The 22,602-nt window shown below is 39.4% G+C and overlaps 1 protein-coding gene across 4 annotated transcripts in view; it reads right to left on the bottom strand.

The window, feature by feature from the left end:
* The window catches only part of LOC140942623 (methionine synthase-like), a 31,016-nt gene that overhangs the window by 3,043 nt on the left and 5,371 nt on the right, over window positions 1–22,602 (bottom strand). For all 4 annotated transcript variants that reach the window (XM_073391552.1, XM_073391553.1, XM_073391554.1 and 1 more), the window contains 24 exons: window positions 22,067–22,173; window positions 21,231–21,290; window positions 20,409–20,503; window positions 19,357–19,457; window positions 18,471–18,532; window positions 17,830–17,897; window positions 17,296–17,375; window positions 16,578–16,690; window positions 14,892–15,032; window positions 13,280–13,465; window positions 12,299–12,478; window positions 10,399–10,515; window positions 9,612–9,752; window positions 8,966–9,055; window positions 8,419–8,517; window positions 7,857–7,910; window positions 6,492–6,617; window positions 5,512–5,612; window positions 4,272–4,460; window positions 3,327–3,408; window positions 2,932–3,030; window positions 2,473–2,545; window positions 1,662–1,817; window positions 545–738 (listed from right to left, as the gene is read on the bottom strand). In XM_073391552.1, coding sequence (XP_073247653.1) covers window positions 545–738; window positions 1,662–1,817; window positions 2,473–2,545; window positions 2,932–3,030; window positions 3,327–3,408; window positions 4,272–4,460; window positions 5,512–5,612; window positions 6,492–6,617; window positions 7,857–7,910; window positions 8,419–8,517; window positions 8,966–9,055; window positions 9,612–9,752; window positions 10,399–10,515; window positions 12,299–12,478; window positions 13,280–13,465; window positions 14,892–15,032; window positions 16,578–16,690; window positions 17,296–17,375; window positions 17,830–17,897; window positions 18,471–18,532; window positions 19,357–19,457; window positions 20,409–20,503; window positions 21,231–21,290; window positions 22,067–22,173 — 2,714 coding nt within the window. The remainder of the gene's footprint in view (window positions 1–544; window positions 739–1,661; window positions 1,818–2,472; window positions 2,546–2,931; window positions 3,031–3,326; window positions 3,409–4,271; window positions 4,461–5,511; window positions 5,613–6,491; window positions 6,618–7,856; window positions 7,911–8,418; window positions 8,518–8,965; window positions 9,056–9,611; window positions 9,753–10,398; window positions 10,516–12,298; window positions 12,479–13,279; window positions 13,466–14,891; window positions 15,033–16,577; window positions 16,691–17,295; window positions 17,376–17,829; window positions 17,898–18,470; window positions 18,533–19,356; window positions 19,458–20,408; window positions 20,504–21,230; window positions 21,291–22,066; window positions 22,174–22,602) is intronic.

The following is a 22,602-nucleotide window of genomic DNA, read 5'->3' as shown; positions in this document are numbered from 1 at the left end:
AAAGTGAAAACTCGCGTGCAAACCTTAAACAGCTAAAGGCAAAAAAACAGAATCAAAAGGCAATATTCTCCGGGTGACGTCAAACAGTGCGAAACGTTGTCCAGTCTGAATTACCCTTAGGACTCTACACGAAAAAGGTTGTTCACTGGTGGACAATTTTTGACTTTTCATACCACTTTTACAGCAATTCTCTTGAGCAAATACTGTCACCGCGCGTAGAAACGGGTGGGAATTAAAAGGGAGGGGGGACTGGAGAGAGAGAAATCTCCGCCTCGCTTCCAAAAAATCCCTTCTCTTTTTCCCTTCTCCCGTTTCTTTTTCACGCGTTTCTTCTTCCCCCCCCGCCCCGGTCCCTTCTTCCCTCCCTCCCCTTTTCGCACTTAGCACACAGGCTAGCGATAGCAACACGTCTAAGTTATTCAAAATGGCCGAAATTCAACACCAACAAAATACATTGAGGTGATATCTAATCTTAAACACTTATTCATATTGTACCATTTATACTTGAAATAACGGATGCCAGTGTCTGACATTGTTTACTAACCTGTTGCCTCAAGCCATAGAACACGGCACGTGGTGATTCCTTCCTAGCATCATCATCCTCAAACACGTGGATATCATCACCGACGCTATTGGCAGGATAGAAAGCCACCACTCCGACTGGCCACAGAGATTTAGTTTTAGTGATCTTCTCCAACATGCTTTCAGCATCGTCGAATAGTTTTTTCGCTTCACTACCTGTTTCAATGACGAGAAGGATACTTTCTCTTGGACAAGTAATAAATGGGCCTTCTAACACAATTTTTTATTAAACTTTTTCGGACGATCCTTGACGACACACCTCGTCGTCACTGACCTTGTCATCACTGCCTGTTCAGGTCAGTCCGTCGACGCATTTCGGCATAGCTTGGCGGAATTGAGTTGCTATGGTGACGAACATTAAGGTCATCGTCGTCGACCCAAATTTATCAAAAAAGCGAGTTTTGCGTACTCTTAACGTGCAAAATGCTCCCAACATAATTTAAGCGAAGTGTTTAACAAGGCTAGTCGCACCCAGCTCGTCATCTAGATATTAGGGAGCTTAAGCAACGACGAAGGCGACGACAACGAGAACGGCAAAAATGGAGTACGTTTAGATTGGAACAAGCCTGCACGTGCATCACGTTTTTTTTGTGCATTTCTTTACCGTCGTTACACAACTACGAGGTGAAACTTCATAGTTTCACGTTTCATGGAGGACGTGAACACACAAAAAAAGATATTCTTCTTCTTCTTGTGAACTTCTAAAAGTTACAGTCCTTCAGAATCGACTCTATAAGAATTCCCCAACATTAAAAAAATTGTATGAAATGGAAGAGAAAAAAAGTTTGAAACAGCACGAAGCCCGCTTTCTTAGTGACGTTTTCGCTGCCGTTGCCGTTGCCGTTGCCGTTGCCGTTGTTGTTGCTTAAGCTCCCCTATTATCAGAGATTCAAAGTAGCACCGCTTTCCCACCCCCAACGGGGTGAGGAAGGGGTGCAAATCCTACATCCCACCCCTTGTACGGTTGTTCCGCGGTAGACTGTAGTAGCCGCGTGAGTTTACTTGTTTACTTGCAAAAGCAACTTCTTAATCAGCGTAGAATAAGGAGGACACGTAGTCAGGGTCGGGAGGGTGCTTACCGACTGTCTTGTCTTGAAAGATTTTTGGATATCCCCTGTTGGGATATTTTCCTCTAAGTTGCCATACATCGAAGAAAGGCTTCCAATCAATGTAAGGAAGGAGCTCACTGATTTCACAATCATCTATCACCTTTGAACCCAAGAACGACGGACGAACTAAAAAGCAGTAGAAAATAGATTTATTGATAACCCTCAAAGTGTATGAGAACCTTTTACCGTTTAGGATTTTACCCTACAATCAAAAGTTAGAACTCCCTCGTAACGAACAATTAACAGTACTACAGGAAAGTACTGCTCAGTTGTTTTCATTTGAATGGTCGCACTTCAGAATTTTCTCTAAAAACTCAAAAATCAGAATCACCTTTTATAGCATAATAAGCAGATTGAAAAGTTAGAATGACAACAGCCAATGTCGGTTTTTGAGAATACGGGTATACAGGTTTCTTTTGAATATCCAGCATGCGCGACCTAACGGTATACAGCAGATACACTCTGAAATGAATGAAGCGCCGAATTTTACTCTGCTCTTCTAATATGGGTTATATCGAAGACAATTTTGGGAATTGTGGGACACTCTGACAATTTCTTACGGGTTTCTTAGTTCAAAACTATCCCCCCACCTCCCCCTCCCCGGCCAAACCAAACAGAACAGTTTAATAACAGTACCACTGGAAAGTACTATCAAAAAGGTTGTTTTGAAAGGCCAAGGGCTATCATTGGATCCCTTTCTGATCCTTAAAACACAGAAACGGCTGTTAGAATACTACAGGCTGCAAAAGGAAAAAGAACTACAAAAACGCTTCTTTTTCACCTGACTTGAAGTCAATCCAGTCCAAGTTCGCTTTCTTTAAACGTGATTTCTCCAGGGATAGGTATTTACGATCCTGTAAAAAAAATACAATAAAATCAACATTCTTCCCTTTTCCGGCGCTTAAACCACTAGCACGTTTTCAGATCATGACGTCACGCAGTAAATTGTCCCGTCGTTCATACCTGTTGCAGGCTCGGCGCCGGCTGTACGATTTCCCGCGCTGGCATGCATTTTCCCGCGCTTTTAAGCGGTTTCAAATGTACTGTCGCTCGGAAATGGCGTAGGTGACAGTACTTATTTCTCCGCGCTTCATACTTGTTAGGTTGCACGTCTTCTGTCCCTCCAACCCCGCCCACCCTACCCTTGGCAGTCTCTTCGTGATTGCCCGTTTTTTATGCAATTGTGGTATGCCGGAATGAAAAAGCGTTTTCCACTAAATGGAAAAAGAAACTTTCTTACCTTCAAAGAATCATAATGCTCATCCCGGATTTCTTCATATTCTTCTTTTACTTCATCTACAAAATCTTCTTTTGAATTCTGGTCTATTAAAGCGGAGCACTACGATGAAATAGGACAGTTTATTATAAGGCTAGAGTTTTACTCGGCACAAAGCGCACAAAACGTATAAAACCCCTTTAGCAGACATGAGTAATGGCACATTAAATTTATATCAAAAATGGTAACACGACATGAAATATCCTGCAAAGCAGATATTCAAAGGAAACAGGGAGAATTTGGCGCGCTTACACGCGAAAGGCGCGCGAGGAAGGAAGGAGAGGAAAATTCGTCTCCACTCGCGCACCCTTCACGTTATAGTCTTTGATGAAATGAATAAAAAACAACAGTTATCTTACCACTACTACGCTCTTTGAGGCGTCTAACACGTGGACCGTTGGTTCGCTGTAACGTGGGGCGATCTTCACAGCTGTGTGAGTCCTGATATTATACAAATAAATAAATAAATAAATAAAACAAGTATTTCTTGGTATTGTGTTTTTGGTTTTTTGAAACGGAGATCCCACTGGATAAATCGGGTGTTTCTTGATGTTGCGGAAAGTGTTGTTGTTTCCCTTTTGTTTTGTGGTGTAGGCATTGTTCAATGCCAGGAGCCCATAATCCGGAGCGAGCAAATTCCATGCGCTCGTGTCACGGCGTTTTCACGGATCAGTTTATTTTTAGAACGGTTTTGGTGCAAATTTTGAATATCTTTCAAATTCCAAAAACTAGTTAGCAAAACCTACAGACCTAAAATGATATTTTTTGCCTTTTCATAACGTTTAGTTTCCTTTTTGATATCTTCGAACGCGCTCAGAAACATGGTGGAGATTCTATTTTCGCGGGAAAAAAGTGCGCTTACATGTGTGTAAAAATAAACTGGTCCTTTAAAACGCCGTGACATAGGCCTAGTATGTGAGTTGCTCGCTCCGGGTTATGGGCTCCTGTCAGTGCCTTTTCAATCTTTGCAGTAAGTCATTTCGTGATGGAGGCCGTCCGCCAAACCAAGAAACTACTGATAAATCTGGATAAATCTATTGTTGACGAAGGATTTATGGATCTGGCCGCGGTTGTTCAAAAGATGGATAGCCCTATCCACCGGTAAATTAATATCCAGTGGATAAACATAAGGGAAACCAACTGCGCTATCCAGTAGATAGAGATTTATCCGATGGATAGCGTTATCCAACATTTTTAAGAACTGGGGCCTGGTTACCCCTTAGCCAGAGGACAGCGTTATCGAAGTTTATTATACATTAAGGCGAGAAAAGTGAACCTGGTAGGAAATTTTTACTTGTAAATACCTTGATGTCGTGGCACCTCCGATGAGGAGCGGAATCTTTAGTCCCTGTCTTTCCATTTCTTTAGCGACGTGAATCATTTCATCTAAAGACGGTGTAATTAATCCGGATAAGCCAACAATGTCAGCCTTTTCGGCAATAGCAGTCTGTAGAATCTTCTCGCATGGAGTCATTACACCAAGATCGATCACTCTACAAAGACAAAAACAACCAATGAGAGAGCTCGATACATTGGGCAAATGTTCAATGTAACGGCTTCAGCGATTTCATAGCGCAATCGCGAAACAAGTTTCATGAAACTTTGCGTAGTGTAACACAACTGAACTAAACAGGTTTCGCACTCATTAGTCAAGGGCAGATTTAAAGGGGGCATAGGGGACCCCCATGTCCCCTTTGATTCTCTGAGTAAAACCTGTCTTCTAGAGCCTCAATATTTCGATACAGATGCTCTCAGAGTTCTGTGACCAATAAATAACTACAGTAGAACCTCGATAGCTCGAACCCGGTTAACTCTGATCCGCCGCTAACTCGACGTAAATTTCCTTCCCTTGACCAATATTTCACACTGAAATTTACCACCATAACTCGAATTCCCCGCCCGTTGCTGGGGTTCTACAGTAGTATTTATATAGCTGGCAATTCGCCTGGCACCCTCTTCTGGGACCGTCTGTGTATGTTGTGGTAATCGTTGCAAAAAGAAGAACTCCATTCTACTTCGAACAACACTCTCTTCAACCTCGTTCCCAGGGTCCTCTCCTACTCGTCTCCCGGAGCGCGAGTTGGAGAGGACGCGGGGAACGAGGTTGTGCTCGATATGTTAAAATTCTAACATGACTCCGAGGCTTTCTGGATATATTTCTATATTTCTATTGGTTTTCTTTATGCTCAAGTCTCTTCTGGGAATTGCGAAACAATGGAGTCGTTCGTAAAGACTCGGAGTCATCGAACGTGGGCTATCGAAGATGGTGAAGTGGTAAGAGCATCTTAAAAACTTGCCACCTAATGTGGCCTGGATTCGAATCTCCAAGGCAACATCACTACGTGCATTGAATTCATTTTTCTTGGTTCTCATCCTTGCTCAGACAGTTCATTTTTTGGGTAGTTCGGTTTTCCCCTCGACGAAACAACTAAACCTGAAAGATTCCAAGTCGATCAGGAACGCACGAAAACGCGAAAACGAACCAGTTTTTTAGAACTCGGAAGTGCTTTGTGGGTCACCAAATTACAAAACAAATTACAATACCTGTAGTTATTGCAACCCAACACAACCCCAACGATATTCTTGCCAATGTCGTGTACATCTCCCTTCACAGTGGCTAAAACTATCGTTCCATTGTAACGGCTCTGAAATAGAAATTCATACATTTACTTAAAAGATCATTCGACCACAGCTTTCCTGCCAATACTAAATAGTTCAATAAAATTGTAGAGCTGACTTCAATCGATCAGACAGAAAATACTGACTGATGGCACACACACGACATCTTGGTTTTACCGCTGCAAATTTTCCGGCGCAAAGTCACTATTGCGCATTCTCCCCAAGTTGTTTGAAACGAGCGCACATCCTCTCATTGAGCACCAAATTAAGGTTTGCAAGCTATTGGCACGGCCTACACATTAATATTCCCCTTGAAGCTTGCTTTATATTTTCTGTACAGTGGTACGGTTGCTCTCAGGCAGTAACAGCATTTGTCATATTTATGACAATCATCGACTCTCATAGCCACTACGGGGCACCTTAAAGCTCCAGGAAGGAGTTGTTTAATTAGACAACGAAACAATAGACGAATGACCGAACAAGCAATGTCCCGAGCCGTTTATCTAAAGAAATAGCAGGTATGTTTTCGAAGGCAAATCAAAATATAGGTTTCTTTTAAAGCTGCGTGGCTCCTTAGCCATAAATGGATTTTACTTTTTGTCACTCTGGAAAAAAACAACAACAACAACAATAACATCAACAACAAAACAAACAAAAACGATCAAGACAAATTGGTTCCCTAACTATATTCGCTTTGACAATGACTACACGGCTGTTTTCGCACCGACTACATGATTCCCCGTTATCGGTTACATGTTTCAGTTTCCCGCGCATTTTCCCAGGCTTCGCACCCGGACAGTCTCGCACCCGTAAATGTATGTTCTCCCGCGCTTTGCAGCCGTTTTATGTTTTCCCGCGGTCAGCGCGGTCAGAAAGCTGACTATGTCAATATGAATCTAACTTACAGCAAGTGAATCCTCCACAGTATTACCATCACCGTTCATCTGAGCTAGTCTTTCCTCCCGCTCCTTCTCCATGAAGGGAATGAGATATCCAACAGCTTTTTTCATGACACGAGCAGATTTTATCACCTAGGTAACGAGCATACAAACATTGCATCACTTTATATATTAACAGAGAATGTAACATCAAAGAACGTATTGCTGCTCAGTAACTTCATTTGAGGAAGGTAGGTTAATTATTAACAGCGTAAAAGGATATTTGACCACATTACATCGGGATTGCATGGCCAGAAGCTCTCTTCCTTTCTGAAAAATCTACAATTTCCGTAAAAAAACGTGTAACGCTTCTGATCGGGGGCATGCGCAGTGCAGTCTCCTGGAACCCGTGCAGTGTTGCTAAAAAGCGCAGTTCAGGAAAGCTTGAGCGATTTTTAACTTTGTCTAGGGGAAAGCGTTGAAATCGACCAAGTGTTTCAACTATTTTGTCTGGCATTGTAACTGATCTTATAAACGTGCTCAAATGGAATTCCAATTTTGTTCTTCCCGCAAAAACAAAATTCCCTTTTTTCAATGTTAGGACAAATTGAGGACACATCGCAGGCTAGAATCTCCAGTTTTCTACAGGCGAATGGGGGTCGCACACTCCTAAGATAAGCAATTTCTTTCGCTGTACATTTAACGCGGTGTTCTATGCACACACACTATCCTTTAGAGTGGTTTTCGTTTGAGTGTCGTAAAACCAAAACCAAAGTAATTACTCTGGCCAGTCACATAGGACACAGACAATACATTGAACCAATCAAAACTCGAAGTAATTACATGTGGCTGACGCAAAGCGCGGGAAAATGCATGCGAGCGCGTCACAATTGGCTTTGGTTTTACTTCTGATTGGATGAAAAGGTGGCGCGAATCTTTTAAGCCAATCGCATCGTGTAGAAAGTGCAAAACCAATTACTTTTCGACACTCAAATGAAAACCGCTCTATTTCATACACATCATTTTGCCATCTCCGCCCTTAAATAGCAAAAGCTAGACGAGGTGGGCGGAGAGGAAAGGTTACAGCAGTCATAACAGATAATATTGTAAAGTAACTAAATAAACTATGTGGATAAATAAGAATTACAGAAAAACAAGCTAAACTTACAAAATGTAAGTCTAGTTTCAACATAATAGTCGGGACCATCTTGATCGCTAGCCTGCAATTACAGCTCCTGGGGACCCGTGCAAAACGTCCCAGGAGGAGGAAAGCAATAAGAAGCGGCTGTAATGGTAGGCTACTCAATCGTTCGAGACGATCATGTGGAAATACATAAGAAAACAGGAAACATCGACAGGCAGGCAGGCAGGCAGGCAGGCAGGTTAGCTCACCTGTGGTAAAAACATTTTTCCAGCACCAAACAGATCTCCAACAATACCCATGCCCTGAAAAAGAATAAAGCTCAAATTAATGCCCAAACTTACATTCCGTTTGATTGTTAAGAACAATAATCTCCAAGCAGCAAAACTGAATCGCTGACCATTTATCACACCAAAATTAAGCTAAGAGCTAAGTTAACTTTGACAATGAATGGGGAAAAGCACACTTGATAATTCAAAGCTTACATGTCGTTCGTTGGCCGTTATAATGAAGATAGAAAAAGAAAACAAATTCGATCAAACTAAAAGAATGCGAAAATATGTGAATTAACGATTTGATTATCCAAGATAACTACTGCTATATATGAAGCTGGAAAAAGCTATCACGCCCCCGCGCCGTAGCCACTGTAACTAGGGACAGGGAAAAAGATCAGCCAATACTGAGATGACCCGCGCGTTAACCCGCGCGTCCCCAGAAACGATTCCAGAAACAATTATGGAATGTATTTCGGCTTCTGTTCCCTTCTCTCTTCTAAAATGGCGAATACAGAGTTTTGATAACGTTTAAGCCTACCTTCATTAGGGGCCCTTCAATCACGTTCAGTGGACGTGGATATCTCTCTGTACATGCCCGTGCCTCCTCTGTATCCTCAACCACAAATTTGTCAATTCCCTAAAAGAAGATCAACATTTATGAATAGAGACCTTTCCTTCGAGGACGAGGACGACTACGAGTACGAGATTTGACTTGAAGTTTTTTCGCGTATTCTCCGGCAGAAAGCTTCATCTTACCATTTTTCACCAGAAAAGTTAGCACTGTTATCGTTAGTGAAGGAGGTTACGCCCTCTCCCGATCGCAGAATGATAAAGCTTCTAACATTTGATAACCTGTTTCCGCCACTTCGACATTCTCACCAAGACTCGTAGTAGAGTGACGACGGCTACCACTTTTCCCGCCAAAATGACGCTCGCTCACGCGCGTAACACGACTTAGTATTGAGAAAATCTCGTGCTCGTCGTGCTCGTCTTGAAGTCTAAAGGTGTCTAATAACTAGGAATCTGAGGTTGCAGAATGTAAGATTATCAATACAATGGTATATAATAAACAGTGGCGGTGTTACCTTAACCAGAGCATATTCCAGTCTTTCCTCAATATTTCCATTTCTCCATTCATCTGTCACTACCTGCTTTTTCGCGCCTTTTCCCAGTCCCTTTGTATTCAGAAAAAAAGAACGCAACACGTCATTGTTTGAGGCAAATATAAACACAGTGTTACACCAAACAAACGATAGAGCAATTTTAGTATGACCTTGATATATTGTTTCGGTAAGTGTTCGATATTTGTTTTATTAGCCAATGAATGAAAAGATCAAAAGATGGCCTCTTTGTTTTCCCGCCAAAGAAAACCCTAATATGGAGAAGGCAGTGTTTGATTGGCCAATCGTATTGCAGTATGACGTCAAAGCGAAGTATCGGTTGATTTCTAGAAAGTTCTTGGGCATGACGTCTTTTCACCCGAGCGTTCGCTGAACCAACCAAAAGCCTCGCGCGTTTTTACCCGTTCGATAAACCAATCATATCGCTCTATTTCCGTTTTTTGTTGTTTCTGTTTTGTTCGTGCGTTTTCATTTCAAGGTCATACGAAAATCGCTCTATAGTGTTACCAACTTGGGATAAGACCTTTTTCTGTTTCTATGTATTTGGTGGATGTCATGTGAAGGTAGCTGTTAGGCAAGGTTAGACTGATTTTTTACCAATTTCACATACTTGTGCATACTGAAGAAGCTTTTCAGTACAGTTAGGATCCTTGTTCCAAAGCAGATCTTCACACAACTTAAGGAGCTTAGGTTCAATGTCATCATATAATGGCAGGTTACCAGCATTGACAATCGCCATGTCCAAACCAGCCTAAAAACAGAAAAGGTTAGCTTTATTATACGGCAATTCTCTATCTGTAAAATGAAAACGTAGAGGCAAAAAGTCTGATAACTTTTCATTTCGCTCGCGAATCCTTTAATGACATGATGTCTTACCGAAGGAACTCAAACGATAGAACTGTCACGAGATTCGCTTCATCCTACCCACTTTCGGAACCAGCAGTATCAAAGTGACCGGTCGTTTTGCCTACGAGTCCTTTCGCTCACGTCCTGTTCGCAAACGTCTTATGTCGATCCGCTAAGAGGCGAAACGAGCGGTGCGCATGTATATGCTTTGTTCTCTCAACCATGATACAAAAAAGCGCGATACGCATGCGTATACCCCGTTCTTTCAGCTACTGATCAAGCGAAAGTAGTTAGGGAACTGACCCAACTCGTACGCGAAACGACTTCAAAAGTTTGCGAACGGACGTTAGCGAAACGACCGTAAACCCGTATTTTTTTGCCTTAACTGGCCTATTTCCTAGCTTCTAGTTATCTGTTGCCATACTTGGTACCTCAAACCTTTCAGACTTTCCTGGAAGGTTTGATTTATTAGGAGTCAACTGTACATGACTCTGGAAGTAAAAGGGACTATTTTTGTAGATGAATTACAATAAATTGTGCATCATTCTTACCTTGATGGCGTGATACAGGAACACACTGTGCATTGCTTCTCTTATTGTGTCCATTCCACGGAATGAGAAGGAGAAGTTCGAGAGACCACCACTTACTCGCGCACCAGGAAGAGTTTGCTAAAACAACAAAAATGAATCAGGGTCGCTGTTACCACAGATTTGTGCAATACCATTTTTACAAACATTCTAAATTTTTTTCTGACCAATTCTTAAATATATTCATATAACAACCGCGCTAAACGTTTAAGTAAAGATGTTAAAAACCGGACGCCAAATCAATCCACAGTTTCAAGAAGAAAACCCGAAAGGCTGATACACAACATATAATTACAGAGGGCTACAAAAAATGCTTTTTGTGTTCTAGCTAACAGACATTTTCGAGACAATACGGACCTTTTAATTACTTTTAGTTACTTAGCATTATTTTTATATGAAATGTCATAAAACTTTTAGTCAATTTTTTTTGGCTTAGTATTATTTTATGTGAAATGTGTCAATTTTTTTTCGATTAATATTTTTAGAAAGCATATTTTTGTACATTTTATTCTCTACAAAATATTCTTCTTATATTAGTTGGGTTGATAGTATTTTTAAATTTTATTCTTTGTAAATATTCTTCTTATATTAAGTAGTCAGTTTGATGGTATTTTAATTGGTGTCCCCTGTTAGTAGGCCTTACCAGGCCGGCTAAAAGATCTAGGCACTTGTACTAAGTTCATCATTACCTTCATCATAAAGTTTTTAGGTTAGTCACATTTACTTAGTTAAAAAATAGCTTAGTTTATCGCGATCACGTTGACTTTCCCTTTTAACTATTTACCAAGGCAGCGTGCAAAGAAAGTAGTGTCCGATAGCCCGGAGCTAGTGGATTTTGCTATCAAGATAGTGAATTCTGTTTTTAACTTGCCCGACGGGCAAGTGATCTTTTTTGAGGAATTCGAATAACAGAAGAACTGTGAGATCACTTCTGCTTCAAAAAGCTTTTGGGGCTATAGTTGAAATGACGTCTGGGGTAGTAAATGTTAGCTTCAGCTTGCCCGAATGGCAAGCTGTAAAAATGATTTTCTTTGCACCCTGCAAGGAGAACTAACTTCCCTTTAATAGCCTCCCCCTTTTGAGTTTCATAATGGTCAAGAGGAATTAATTCCGTTACTTGTAAAACAACGCTTCCACTTGTAAACTACTAAATGCTAACACAATCATTCAATAGGAGAAATAGCCCTAGACAGACATTGCAGGATGCGCCAAAACCTATTTCCGATTGTCCGGGACATGTAAACCTTTGACATGACTTGTCCGTGGGACAAGCATATTTTAATTAGAAAAAATACAGAAACATTTGAAAAATGAATTAAAATTACAGTAGACTTAAAATTTATCTTAGAGGCATAAAAGAAAACCTCATGCATGACAAAGTCGGGGTACATAATACTTTTAACTTTGTCATACCGGGGCCATTTCATTTGTTTTCTGAGCTCTACTTGGCTTAGAAACCTGACAAAACGTTTTGGACAAGAACTCTTGGGTTTTGCACAACCAAATTTAAGTGGATACAAGTGGATAGCAAACTTAGTCTTACTTTGTAGACTAGAAATAACAAGATGGCCCAAAACACGAGTAGATTACAACAGAGTAGTGACTTAAAGACATTAAGATTGTTTCTGCCCCCGGGGGATCGGGTAGGCGAACATGCATGTTCGTTACATAGTTATACATGTACACAGAAGGCAACCATTTTCCCATGGCATCATCGTTCTACCCGGTAGCCGAGCCGTTTCTCCGCGATACGAGGCAATTTTACTCGCAGTAACGGCTACGCGTGCGGTAATCAACCCGTACGCATTCACGGAAACAGTGTACATTAAGGTCGTTATTAACTCCACTCATTTGATTTCCTAACCTTGATGGCACGTGTTGCTTCAATGAAGTACTTTCCATAGTTGTTATGTTCTTCCATTCCTGTTGCCACAGTGAGAATGTTTGGATCGAAGATAATATCGTTGGGGTTAAAATCTACCTTAGATACCAGAAGATGGTACGAACGACTGCAGATTCTTATCTTGTCTTCTAGGTCTGCCGCCTGGAAAGAAATCAAAGAAGCGGTGTCTTGTTATCGATACCCAAGTAGGTTTTCTTGGAGGTATAAAGGGGACAAGGATGAGAAAGGAATTCAGTGACACTACAGTCACTGGGTATTCATCTAAAGGGAAAGGATATTTTAATTAGGAAATAATTTTTCCTGTTAATCCATTTGGAAATCTTCAGAAAATATGGGCCCTATCTCAACAGTGATTTTGTTACCTCTGCGTCCTGCGTCCTTGACGCATAAAAGTCCCCAAAGACGCACAAGATGTTCCTGTAGAATATCCTGTTCGTGTGATTTCGGTGTCTGTTCTTCTGGCTGTTGTTTAACGACGTATATTTCTTTTACTCTTTGTTATGCTTTACAAAGGATATCTTTTATGGTCCATAAAGGCCCAAGAATTTTCAATTTAGGACTTGAAATTGTTTTTGAAGTGGGACTCAATGGGTCTGGAGTTGGACTCATGATTTGTTCACAAGATGAGTCTCATGACTCACCATAACTATTTGTGACAAAATCACTGTATCTGGTATGATTTTCATGGTCCTATCCTGTATAGTGTGAATAGCTTTAGGCTATGTTTGCACTATGCCGGAAAGGGCTTATGTTAACACACAAGAACGGTTGGCGCGATTTATCTAAAGTATTTTAGACCCACCCGTCCTGGACACAGGGCGAGAACATCGCCAAGACATCGAACGGTGTTAATTCTCCTTAAAAAGGGATTTTAAATTAAGCCAACAATCTGTAAGATAAATCACAAGCAGCTCTTTTTGTTGATTCGATGTCTCATCTCACCTGTCCTTGCTCGTCAAATGCCATGACAACTACAGCCGCTCCGTAACGTTTAATCACCTTGGCCTTTTCTAGAAAGTCAGCTTCGCCATTTTTCAAGCTGATGCTATTTACAATGCACTTTCCCTGCGTACATTTCAATCCAGCTTCTATCACATCAAAGTTGGATGAATCAATACAAAGAGGAACCTATGACGTAAAACAAAACCACTTTTTGTTTTAGAAAATACTACACTTGGCACATCCCCTAATAGTTCAAGGATTTTATAAAAATCAGTTACCACAAATAATCTAAGAAGGTCTCAGGGGAATTAGCTCTTTTGTCTTTCCATAAATTATGCGCACATATGCAAGGGAATCTGACAAACTCTGAAAGGAATAGTTCTCTAGAGTATCACCTGACCTACATTGGGGAAACAAAACATACAACAAGCAGGTAGCACGTGCTGTCATGGCGGACGGACGTGTATTTGTAAGCTCTCTACAAGTTTAACTTCAAGAAAACTCTTCTTCTCTTCACGTTAGCACCGTACCTTTTTTAAACTACACTACAAGTATAAAATTCATTATGACTAAGCCAAAAGCGAAAAACACGTTCAATTCTAAACTTACGTCATTGTTCTTGGTATAAGCACACTTAAGTTCTCTTAATGCTCGTGTGTAGTTCTTCGCTTCTTTCGCTTTTTTTCTCGTTCATTCTTGCATTATTTTTTCTGTCACTTTTTCTCTTTCGTTTTTGCACTTACACGTTCAGCCTTATATATTTTTATCCTATTATTATTAATGATTATTTTCTATGTTCTAAAGAAATCGTGCGAGCTTAGATTTAAATTATCTTGCCGATGTCAGTATAACATAAAATAATTTCAAAAGTGATCCTATTCACAAGCCTTACTGGCTTCTTTGCGCTCCCTTGCCTTAAATTTTTTTAAATTCTATAATTATGTATATTTTGTTTGCATGGCAAAATGATAATAAAACAAAACAAATAAAACAAAGGTCTATTAGACTAACTTGTGATCTGTTTTACATAAGCCCAAGTCTTGAATAGTAAGAGATGTAGGTTGGTTCGCAAGAGCGTCCCAAATGCGAGCACAGTGAGATACATCTGTAAGCATGCGCGTTTGAGCATCCGAACAAGGCGGAAGTTACTTTTGAGATTGTGTTTGTGCGTGTCCTGGTTCATAAGTATGGAGTGCAAAGGCAAGTGCAAGAGGCAATGCAAATGCTGGTGCTTACATTTACATCGCTCATGGAAACCAACCCTCCTTGTTATAAGTGAAAGAGTTTGGAAAATGAATGGTTTGAAAATCAAACAATTTATTTTATTCACCTTCTTTAATCACCTTTAACAACAACAACAACATAGTTATAAAGTTTTCAGAAACAATACGTAAATAAAGGGGTGTTAAGAAGAAGACCGCAAGTGACTCCTGATATAATAGCAAAATCTCCCTTCTTATTCACCAGCATGTACAAGACAAATTGGAAGGAGAATCAAGAAGTTTATCACAAGTCACTACACTCTCTCTCTCTGATCAAAGTTAAGTGCTTAGCACACCAACAGTCACAAGATGGATGAAGAGAACAATTATTTATCTAAGCCAGTGTTTACCTTTGCGATTTCAGGTTCCGCGGCAATCAAATTAACAAACTTGCCCATGCTTGAAATTCCATCTAACATGCCTTCATCCATGTTGATATCCAGAACTTGCGCTCCATTCTCCACCTGAAGCTTGGCAACAGCCAGTGCGTCCTGGAAGAGAAGTTTCATCTAAGCATATTATATTTCCCAAGAGACGGGAAAAATACATCAGCTGTGTTTCCGGGACTCTAAAATCAGATTAATAGTCTTTCAGTTCTTGCAGTTTCAATCTAGCTGATCATCATTAATAATAATTTATCGCTTCCAGAGCTATACCGAATTTTGTTTCTTTTAAAATCCTCCTTAATTTGTTTGACTAACCTGAAGTCAACTACTCCCTTTTTTCTTTCTTTCTTTTTTGTTTCTTTTTTTTTTTGGTTTTAGAATTTAAGATTACGCTCAAACGCCATCTAAGACAACAATACTTGTACATGTTGCCTTGATAATCTTGTTAATTAGCTAGTCTCTTTGATGTTTTTGTCTTTATTTTTGTTTTTTTGTATGACTGTGTGTGTTTTCTTGTTTTATTATTTTCTTTTGTGTCGGGGCTCCATTTAAACTAGTAATGCCAAAATTGGGTGCCCCTGAATAAATATTAATTTAAATAAATAAATAAATGAAAAAAATCTGGGATTTTCCAGGTAAGGAAAGCTATTGAATTATATATTATCATTCCAAGGATTTCTGAGACCTGGACAAACTCTGATTAAAAAGGCAACCAAATAACAGCTTTTGGAAGTGATTGATTTCAAAATTGAAATCGCTATTGAAAGCTATAATTAAGCTATCTCTTTCATTTGGGATTGTTCAGGTCCCCCACACAATAGTAAAAGTATGCTTTCCTTATGCACATCCAGTAATCAGTGACAGATCCAGACCTTGAGATAAGAGGGGGGGGGGGGGGGGTGGGGTGGGGTTCGCTCTCCAAAGAAAATTTTTTCAGCCCTTGGGGCCTCATTTTGGTCTAAGAATAAGGAGGGGGCGCCAGGCCCCCCAGACCCCTCCGCTGGATCCACCACTGGTAATGCAGCACTAACAAAGAGGTAGAGAAGGAGGCATAATAAAGGAGGCAGCATGGCCAAGCACTTTAAGTGATGGACTTGCAATCCTGAGACCCTGCATTCAAGCCCTTCCCCCACCAATAGTTAATGGCCAACTGGCTTGAACCTGGTTAATATTTTTCGTGCCAATCCACTTGGAAATCTTCAGAAAATATGGGCCCTATAACTATCTGCATTGATTTGGTTTCCTCTACATCCTGCGTTCTGATGCATAAAAATCCCCAAGGACGCACAAAAGTTCATGGCACCCAAATATCAATCGATCGATCGATTTTAAGATGTTTTTGTACAATATCCTGTTCGTGTGATTTCTGTGGCTGTTCTTCGGGCTGTTTAATGATGCACATTTCTTTTAGTCTTCTTTGTGCTTTACAAGAGAGTAATATCTTTTTATATCTGCCTGGTCCATAAAGGCCCAAGCATTTTCAATTTAGGACTTATTGTTTTTTTGAACCGGGACTCAATGGTTCTTGAGTGGGGAATCTTTTTACTTACACTTCCAGTTTACACATAACTGAATAATAGCAAAAACATGATCCACCCCTTTAACATGGGAGACCACACAAGTCAATGTTAATCCTTAAATTGTGTTTACCTCAAACTTCCCATCTTTGATTAACCTGCAAAATCTCCTAGACCCAGCCACATTACAACGCTCACCAATATTCACAAACAGGGTGTCTGGGGTGATTCTTGCTGGCTCAAGACCTAATAGAAAAAAAGTACAAGTACAAGAGATAAGCTAATGATGATGACAATGATTAAGGTGGGTGACAACAATAGTGATGCATTGATGATGATGAAAATGATGATGATTATGATGATGAAGATCACAAAGATTATGCTGATGGTGATGACAGTGTTCTTACCAGGCCACGACATTGTAGCATTAACCCAAGGAGTCCCAAGGCACAAAGAAGGAAAAAATACATATTACAAAAAGTATGTAAACATATGTACACAAACATACATTTCCTTATAAAATAAGCCAAAATTTAATTGGTTATGGCATCTTTAGAAAACACCCATCATTATCTATCAAAGAAAGTACGAGGTACTTACTTTAACTGAGACCTGTGAAAACCTTGAGTTAACTTTATCCAAAAATTGTGACCCTCTTTTCTCCATCATGACCCCCTTGTAGCTTCTCTACAAGTCCTGTGGACCCCAGGGTATGAAATCCTGGTAAGAACACTGTGATGATGATGATGATGATGATGATGATGATGATGTTGATGATGATGATGATGATGTTAATGATGGTGTTGGTGGGAAGGAGAACATAAACCTGATGAAACTCAAAATCAACAAACCTGAAAGATTCATTGCATTTGCAAAATGGTCTTTGGGTATTGGTCGTGGTTTAAACGGTCTTACAGCCTCAGCAATGGCCCTGAAAGAGAGAAGGCAAAGTTAGAAAACATCTTGAATTTCAGAAAAAAAATATGGTTACAATTTTATTATTTGCACCAAGTATTAAAAAGTGGACTGCCACAGAACAACATAGCACACATTCCTTAAACAGACCAAGCTCCCATTAATGTGGGCATGACCAATGGACCTTGTGATCACTTCATCCTAGTGATTATAAATAATCTCACACTGATTCTCCCCAAAGAACCAAAGATTTTAAATAATAATATAAGGTCAAGCATCTAGAATATGAGGAGAAGTCACTCAGAACTCCTTTTTTGCATCCATGAATTTAACATGCTTGTCTTTCAAATTTGCCTAACAGGTTCTCAGTGTTTTTGGACACACAAGAAAAAAAATAACAGGCAGGAAACTACTGAGAGCATGCATGGAACTGGCTACTGATAAATGGAATATGCAATATGCATACGTACTTAATGTGAGCAGGAGTTGTACCACAACAACCTCCAACAAGGTTCACCAGTCCATCTTTTGCAAAATTCTGCAACCAAGATAAGAGTTCTAATGTTGAAAAACAGTAACACAATAAGAGTGCCCTGACAGCAATAAAGAAAACTTGCTTTACAACAAGGCTTGTTTAGGGATAGTGGGTTCACTGTCGAGGTTGTTTCTTAAAACATAGACTTCATCAAGCACTTTTTAGCCTGTTGAATTTTCAACCCTTTTGCAAAATTTAATATACAGAACTTTAGACCCTCTTTCGTAAAAGAGGAGGGGCCCTTTCCCCACCAGAAACAAAGTAGCTGGTGCTGAAAACACTGTTGTTTCTTGAAGCAGGACAGTTATTGAAGAGCAAATCCAGATACTCTAACACTGTGGAAACAGAGTACTAATCAAATATGATAATCATTCACTCTCACAAAGCAAGACAAAAAATAATTTCACCACACAATAATTATTTTAAAGGTGCAGTCTGACAATTTGCAGAGTAAAAAATTAAAGCTAAATTGTGTGTTAATTTTATTAACAAATATTATTTTTTTAATGTCCTGCTGGCACTGATAAGGTATTGAAAAAAAACACTTTATAAGACAAAGAAATTATTTTATTTTACTTTCAATTGCTCAGCAGTTACTTCTGGGGTTTCATCATAGCCTCCAAAAGTGTTTGGTAGACCTGAAATTTAAGCAATAGATAGGAGTCATATCTTAAGATCTCAACAATTCCTAAATATAAGGACATACTAGGCATGCACCAGGGCATTAAAAAAGTCACGGACATCCAGTTGTCTGGGACAAGCAAAGTTTCCTGCCAGTAAGCAACTTTTCATATTCAAGGGCCTATAGGCAAGTTGTCTTCTACGTTGAAGTCATTAACTGAGACAAGCATGCAGTTAGCTAGCCCGGGGCAAGCCAAAGATTTTGAGAGCTGCTTGTCCAGTCTACCCCCTCCCCCTAAAATCAATGTTGCATTTTAGGCCTGGTTCATTCGCCAATCTTTTCATGAGCTGAAACTAATACATTGAATCAAGTACACGAAAAGTTCAGAGTCTGAACCAATAATTTCATTAGGAATGCCTGTTTCGATTTGGAATGGCTCGGCCATTCTTCCCACCTAGCCCAGCCAGGAATTTCAATTTTAGATCGACTTTGGAAAGGCTTCGATTCAGACACCAACCTTCTCATGTACCAAACCAAATGCATGGTTCGGCTCTTGAAAAGTTTGGGGTCTGAACCAGGCCTTAGACCCTCAAGTACTTCTTTTACTACAAACAACATTGATTTGCGGGTGGGGGGATTTACAGCGTTTAAACAGAAGTAAATGATTAAATGAATGAAATTATTGCTAAAAGCAGGCGTTTTAGACAAGTGCATCAACTGCTTTTGTCCCTGATTGCAGCTGGAATTCTAGTGTGTGTTTTTCAAGCTCTGATGCATACAGATGGTAAAGCTCCTGTAGTAATGCATCTGTGCATGTAGTTATGGATTAATGTACTTTACCTGCATTTGGATAGCAGAGTACATAAGCTGTTGTACACAGTCCCACTGCCTCTATGAATGGCCGCATTTCATTCGCACCTAATGCACAATTGAGACCAATGCTGTTGAGCAAACAGTAAAGTGTTCAGTCAACAACAAAGAAAGGATCAATTCACACGACAGCACACTGAATTTGTGAACGTAAATTTAAGCCTCTCTATGGGTATTTTGATTTTTCTTTTATTTATCTCCTTTCCTTTGTCGTCATCATGTTTCCTTGAGCTCATTAGTCATGGTTACCACAGCCAAAGGTTTCTGAAATTCCCCGACTTTTCCCTGACAAATGAAAATTTCCCAGTGTTCCAGATTAAGAGACGGTTCTCGGGTCAATGACCCGACAAAGAAGGCTTCCTAACCCGAAGTGTTAAGTTAAATATAACAAAAAAAACGAAAAACATTACCATGTGGTCTTGGTGATCCCTCAGATGGTCTACATGACCCCTGCTTGAAAGAATTAACTAGAATGCTGATTTCCCTGACCATTTTTCCCAAATAAGTCCTGAAGATGGACTCAACCCTCCAGTCTAAGAGCCATCCTCTCCACCCATTTACTTATGTTTTCAGAAAGTAACATGTAGTGTACATGATTTGAAAGTTCCTCAAAGCATAACGTGGCAAAAAGATTGAAAAGTAAAAATTTATTCTAATAATACGTGATTCATATCCATAAAATGTACAAAAGAATTTTAAATGTTAAAAAACAATAAAAGTGGAGAGAAAAGAATAAATATGTAATCTTGAATTTCATTTTTCCCACTTTCTTTTCCCTGACCATTTCCTGACCTGTGGCAGCCATGTTAGTTGCATTACATGTACCATGCAAAACAATAAATTCTCGATGTGCAACTTTGTTGAAAAACCAAAGATTTGACTGAAACTGTGCAACAAAATTAATAACCTCTACAGATACCCATAAAGAGGCTGGAATTTGGTTTGAAAACTATCTAGATTTGCAAACAAACACTGACCTTGTGTTTTTGATAGAATATCTCCAATATGTACGGTGTTCCTACCTTAATGGTTTTGAGTGAGACACACTGATGACAAAAGCATCTGTCGTTTGACCTGAGAGGGTTCTTCCACTCTTGTCTACAATAGTGCCAGACACCTGCAGAAAAGACAGCACGTGCAATTTCTTTTTAATTTACATTCAGGTCAGGATGACAAAACTGAATTTTCTTTCCCTCCCAATTCATTTGCAGCTATAAATCACACTGATTTGTTATGCTCTAGTAATGCCATCCCCTGGAATTTTTTTTCCCCATCTTACATGCATCTTCTTAATTTTTAATGGTTAATGCGTAAAAGTAATAAGCCAATCAGGGCTGCACCTTTGAACATTTAACACTTATTACTAGGAAGAGAATTGAACAGCTACACTGTATATGTACAATGTAGAAATTTTGTTATTCTATTTTCCTTGACCCCTAGCTGGCTCGCGGTTCTTACTGACGGCCCTGCAATATACCTATGTTGTGGTTTAAATTTGATTTCCCTTCATTTCTGGGTATGGTAACATATGATAATGAGTTTAAAACCAAGGGAAACAAAATTTAAACCATGGATAAAATTGAACCACAACATAAACATGCGATGTAAAGCATGTAAAGCACAGGCTTGTCATTTTAACTCTAGGGATGGACAGCTTTAATCTATTGATCAGAAAGAGTAAAAAATTGACTCTACAGCATGCGATATTTCTCGAGTCAACATTTTGTTGTTGAGGATGATTTAACAGTGAGTGTTGATCTCATATCAAATGACTTTGGATCATTGATAGGATATGCAAACAAAATAACTTAACACATCACAGCATGAGAACTATTGTTACTTACAAATATTGGAACAGGTTTGTACTCTGACTCAAACAGTTTATCAATTGCAAACAATGCAGCCTAGAACAAAAGAAGATAACTTTCACTCAAATGTCACTAACACTATGTACTGATGTGTTACCCAAAACAAAATTATTACAGAACAAATATTTATTATTAGTACATGTAGAGTTGAACCCTCTATGACTGGAAACCCCCTTGGAGAGGAAAATGTGTCAGTCTCTATAATTTACAATGTACAATGTATTGTACATTTTAATTTCTACTATTTGTTTACTAGTCTGCTTGGAGCCATAAAAACATTTTTTCAGCTGAATAAGGTCTTGCGGCACAGGATTTGAAAACAAGTCCTATCTGGTCACCCAGGACTAGCAGACTTTCTTAAATGACAAGCTGGAGTTCAAGTTAATTTGTTTTTCCATAGTTATAAAAATAATGTGGAATGGTTACATTTTGTGTGTGTATAAAAACCCATTAGACTCCTTTGCTATCTGTTTTTGTTAGCTTTTTTGGACCTGACTGTGCCCAACATTCAATAGCATTCCTATCATTTTGAACTTACTGACCAATAGAAACATCACATTAGGTTTATATTTAGTCACAGTTTGTGAACAAAAATCAAAGGATTGCGCACAGTCAGCGAGCTTCCAACATAAACTACAGCACTGTTGTTTTCAACTTTGATGTTTGTATGCTGTCATGTCTACTAACTATGGTTTTTCTAGAGCTGCAGTGGTAACTGAAACATCCAAGTTTTTTTAGGCCAATGTATTTATGACAAATGCTTAGTTTAGCATTAATATTTTATTTAACCAAGTGAACATGTCTCTTCAAACCTTAGCATTTGCTGTGTCAAATATTGTTTCAACCATGAGAATGTCAGAACCACCATCTAGAAGCCCTCTGGCTTGCTCAGCGTAAGCCTCCACTAACTCATCAAAGCCTGTTAGGTGTAAACAAAAGACATTGATAAATTCATGTATAAAAATACAGTGCTCCAGGCTTAAAATTTTCAAAGTTGCCATTTGGTGAGCTTAAATCATGAAATCTTCCCCAAGACATGAAATAACGTGAAAAAATCTCAATTGAATTTAGAGGTGCATGCTGCATCTGCTTTCAAGGATTGATACCTGGACAACCAGGGTGAAAGAGGCCCATAAAATTAATATTTCACAGTTGATCTCACTTTAAGTTTAGAAGATATATAAACCATAACTAATGAAAACACTGGTGTGTGGTGAGGGCTGTGCCATAGCAGCACCCGGTGGCCCCAGAGAGGCACCTATTAAATTACTTTGGCTTTTGGACAACTAGTTAAAACACAGTTTTTACTTAGAAATCCCTAGCCTCCCACGTAGGCTTTTTTTTTTCA

This window comes from Porites lutea, chromosome 7, assembly GCF_958299795.1.
Source record: "Porites lutea chromosome 7, jaPorLute2.1, whole genome shotgun sequence".
Classification (NCBI taxonomy): domain Eukaryota; kingdom Metazoa; phylum Cnidaria; class Anthozoa; order Scleractinia; family Poritidae; genus Porites; species Porites lutea.
The sequence above is the reverse complement of the archived record's forward strand: the minus strand, read 5'-3'. Positions and strand labels throughout refer to the sequence as shown.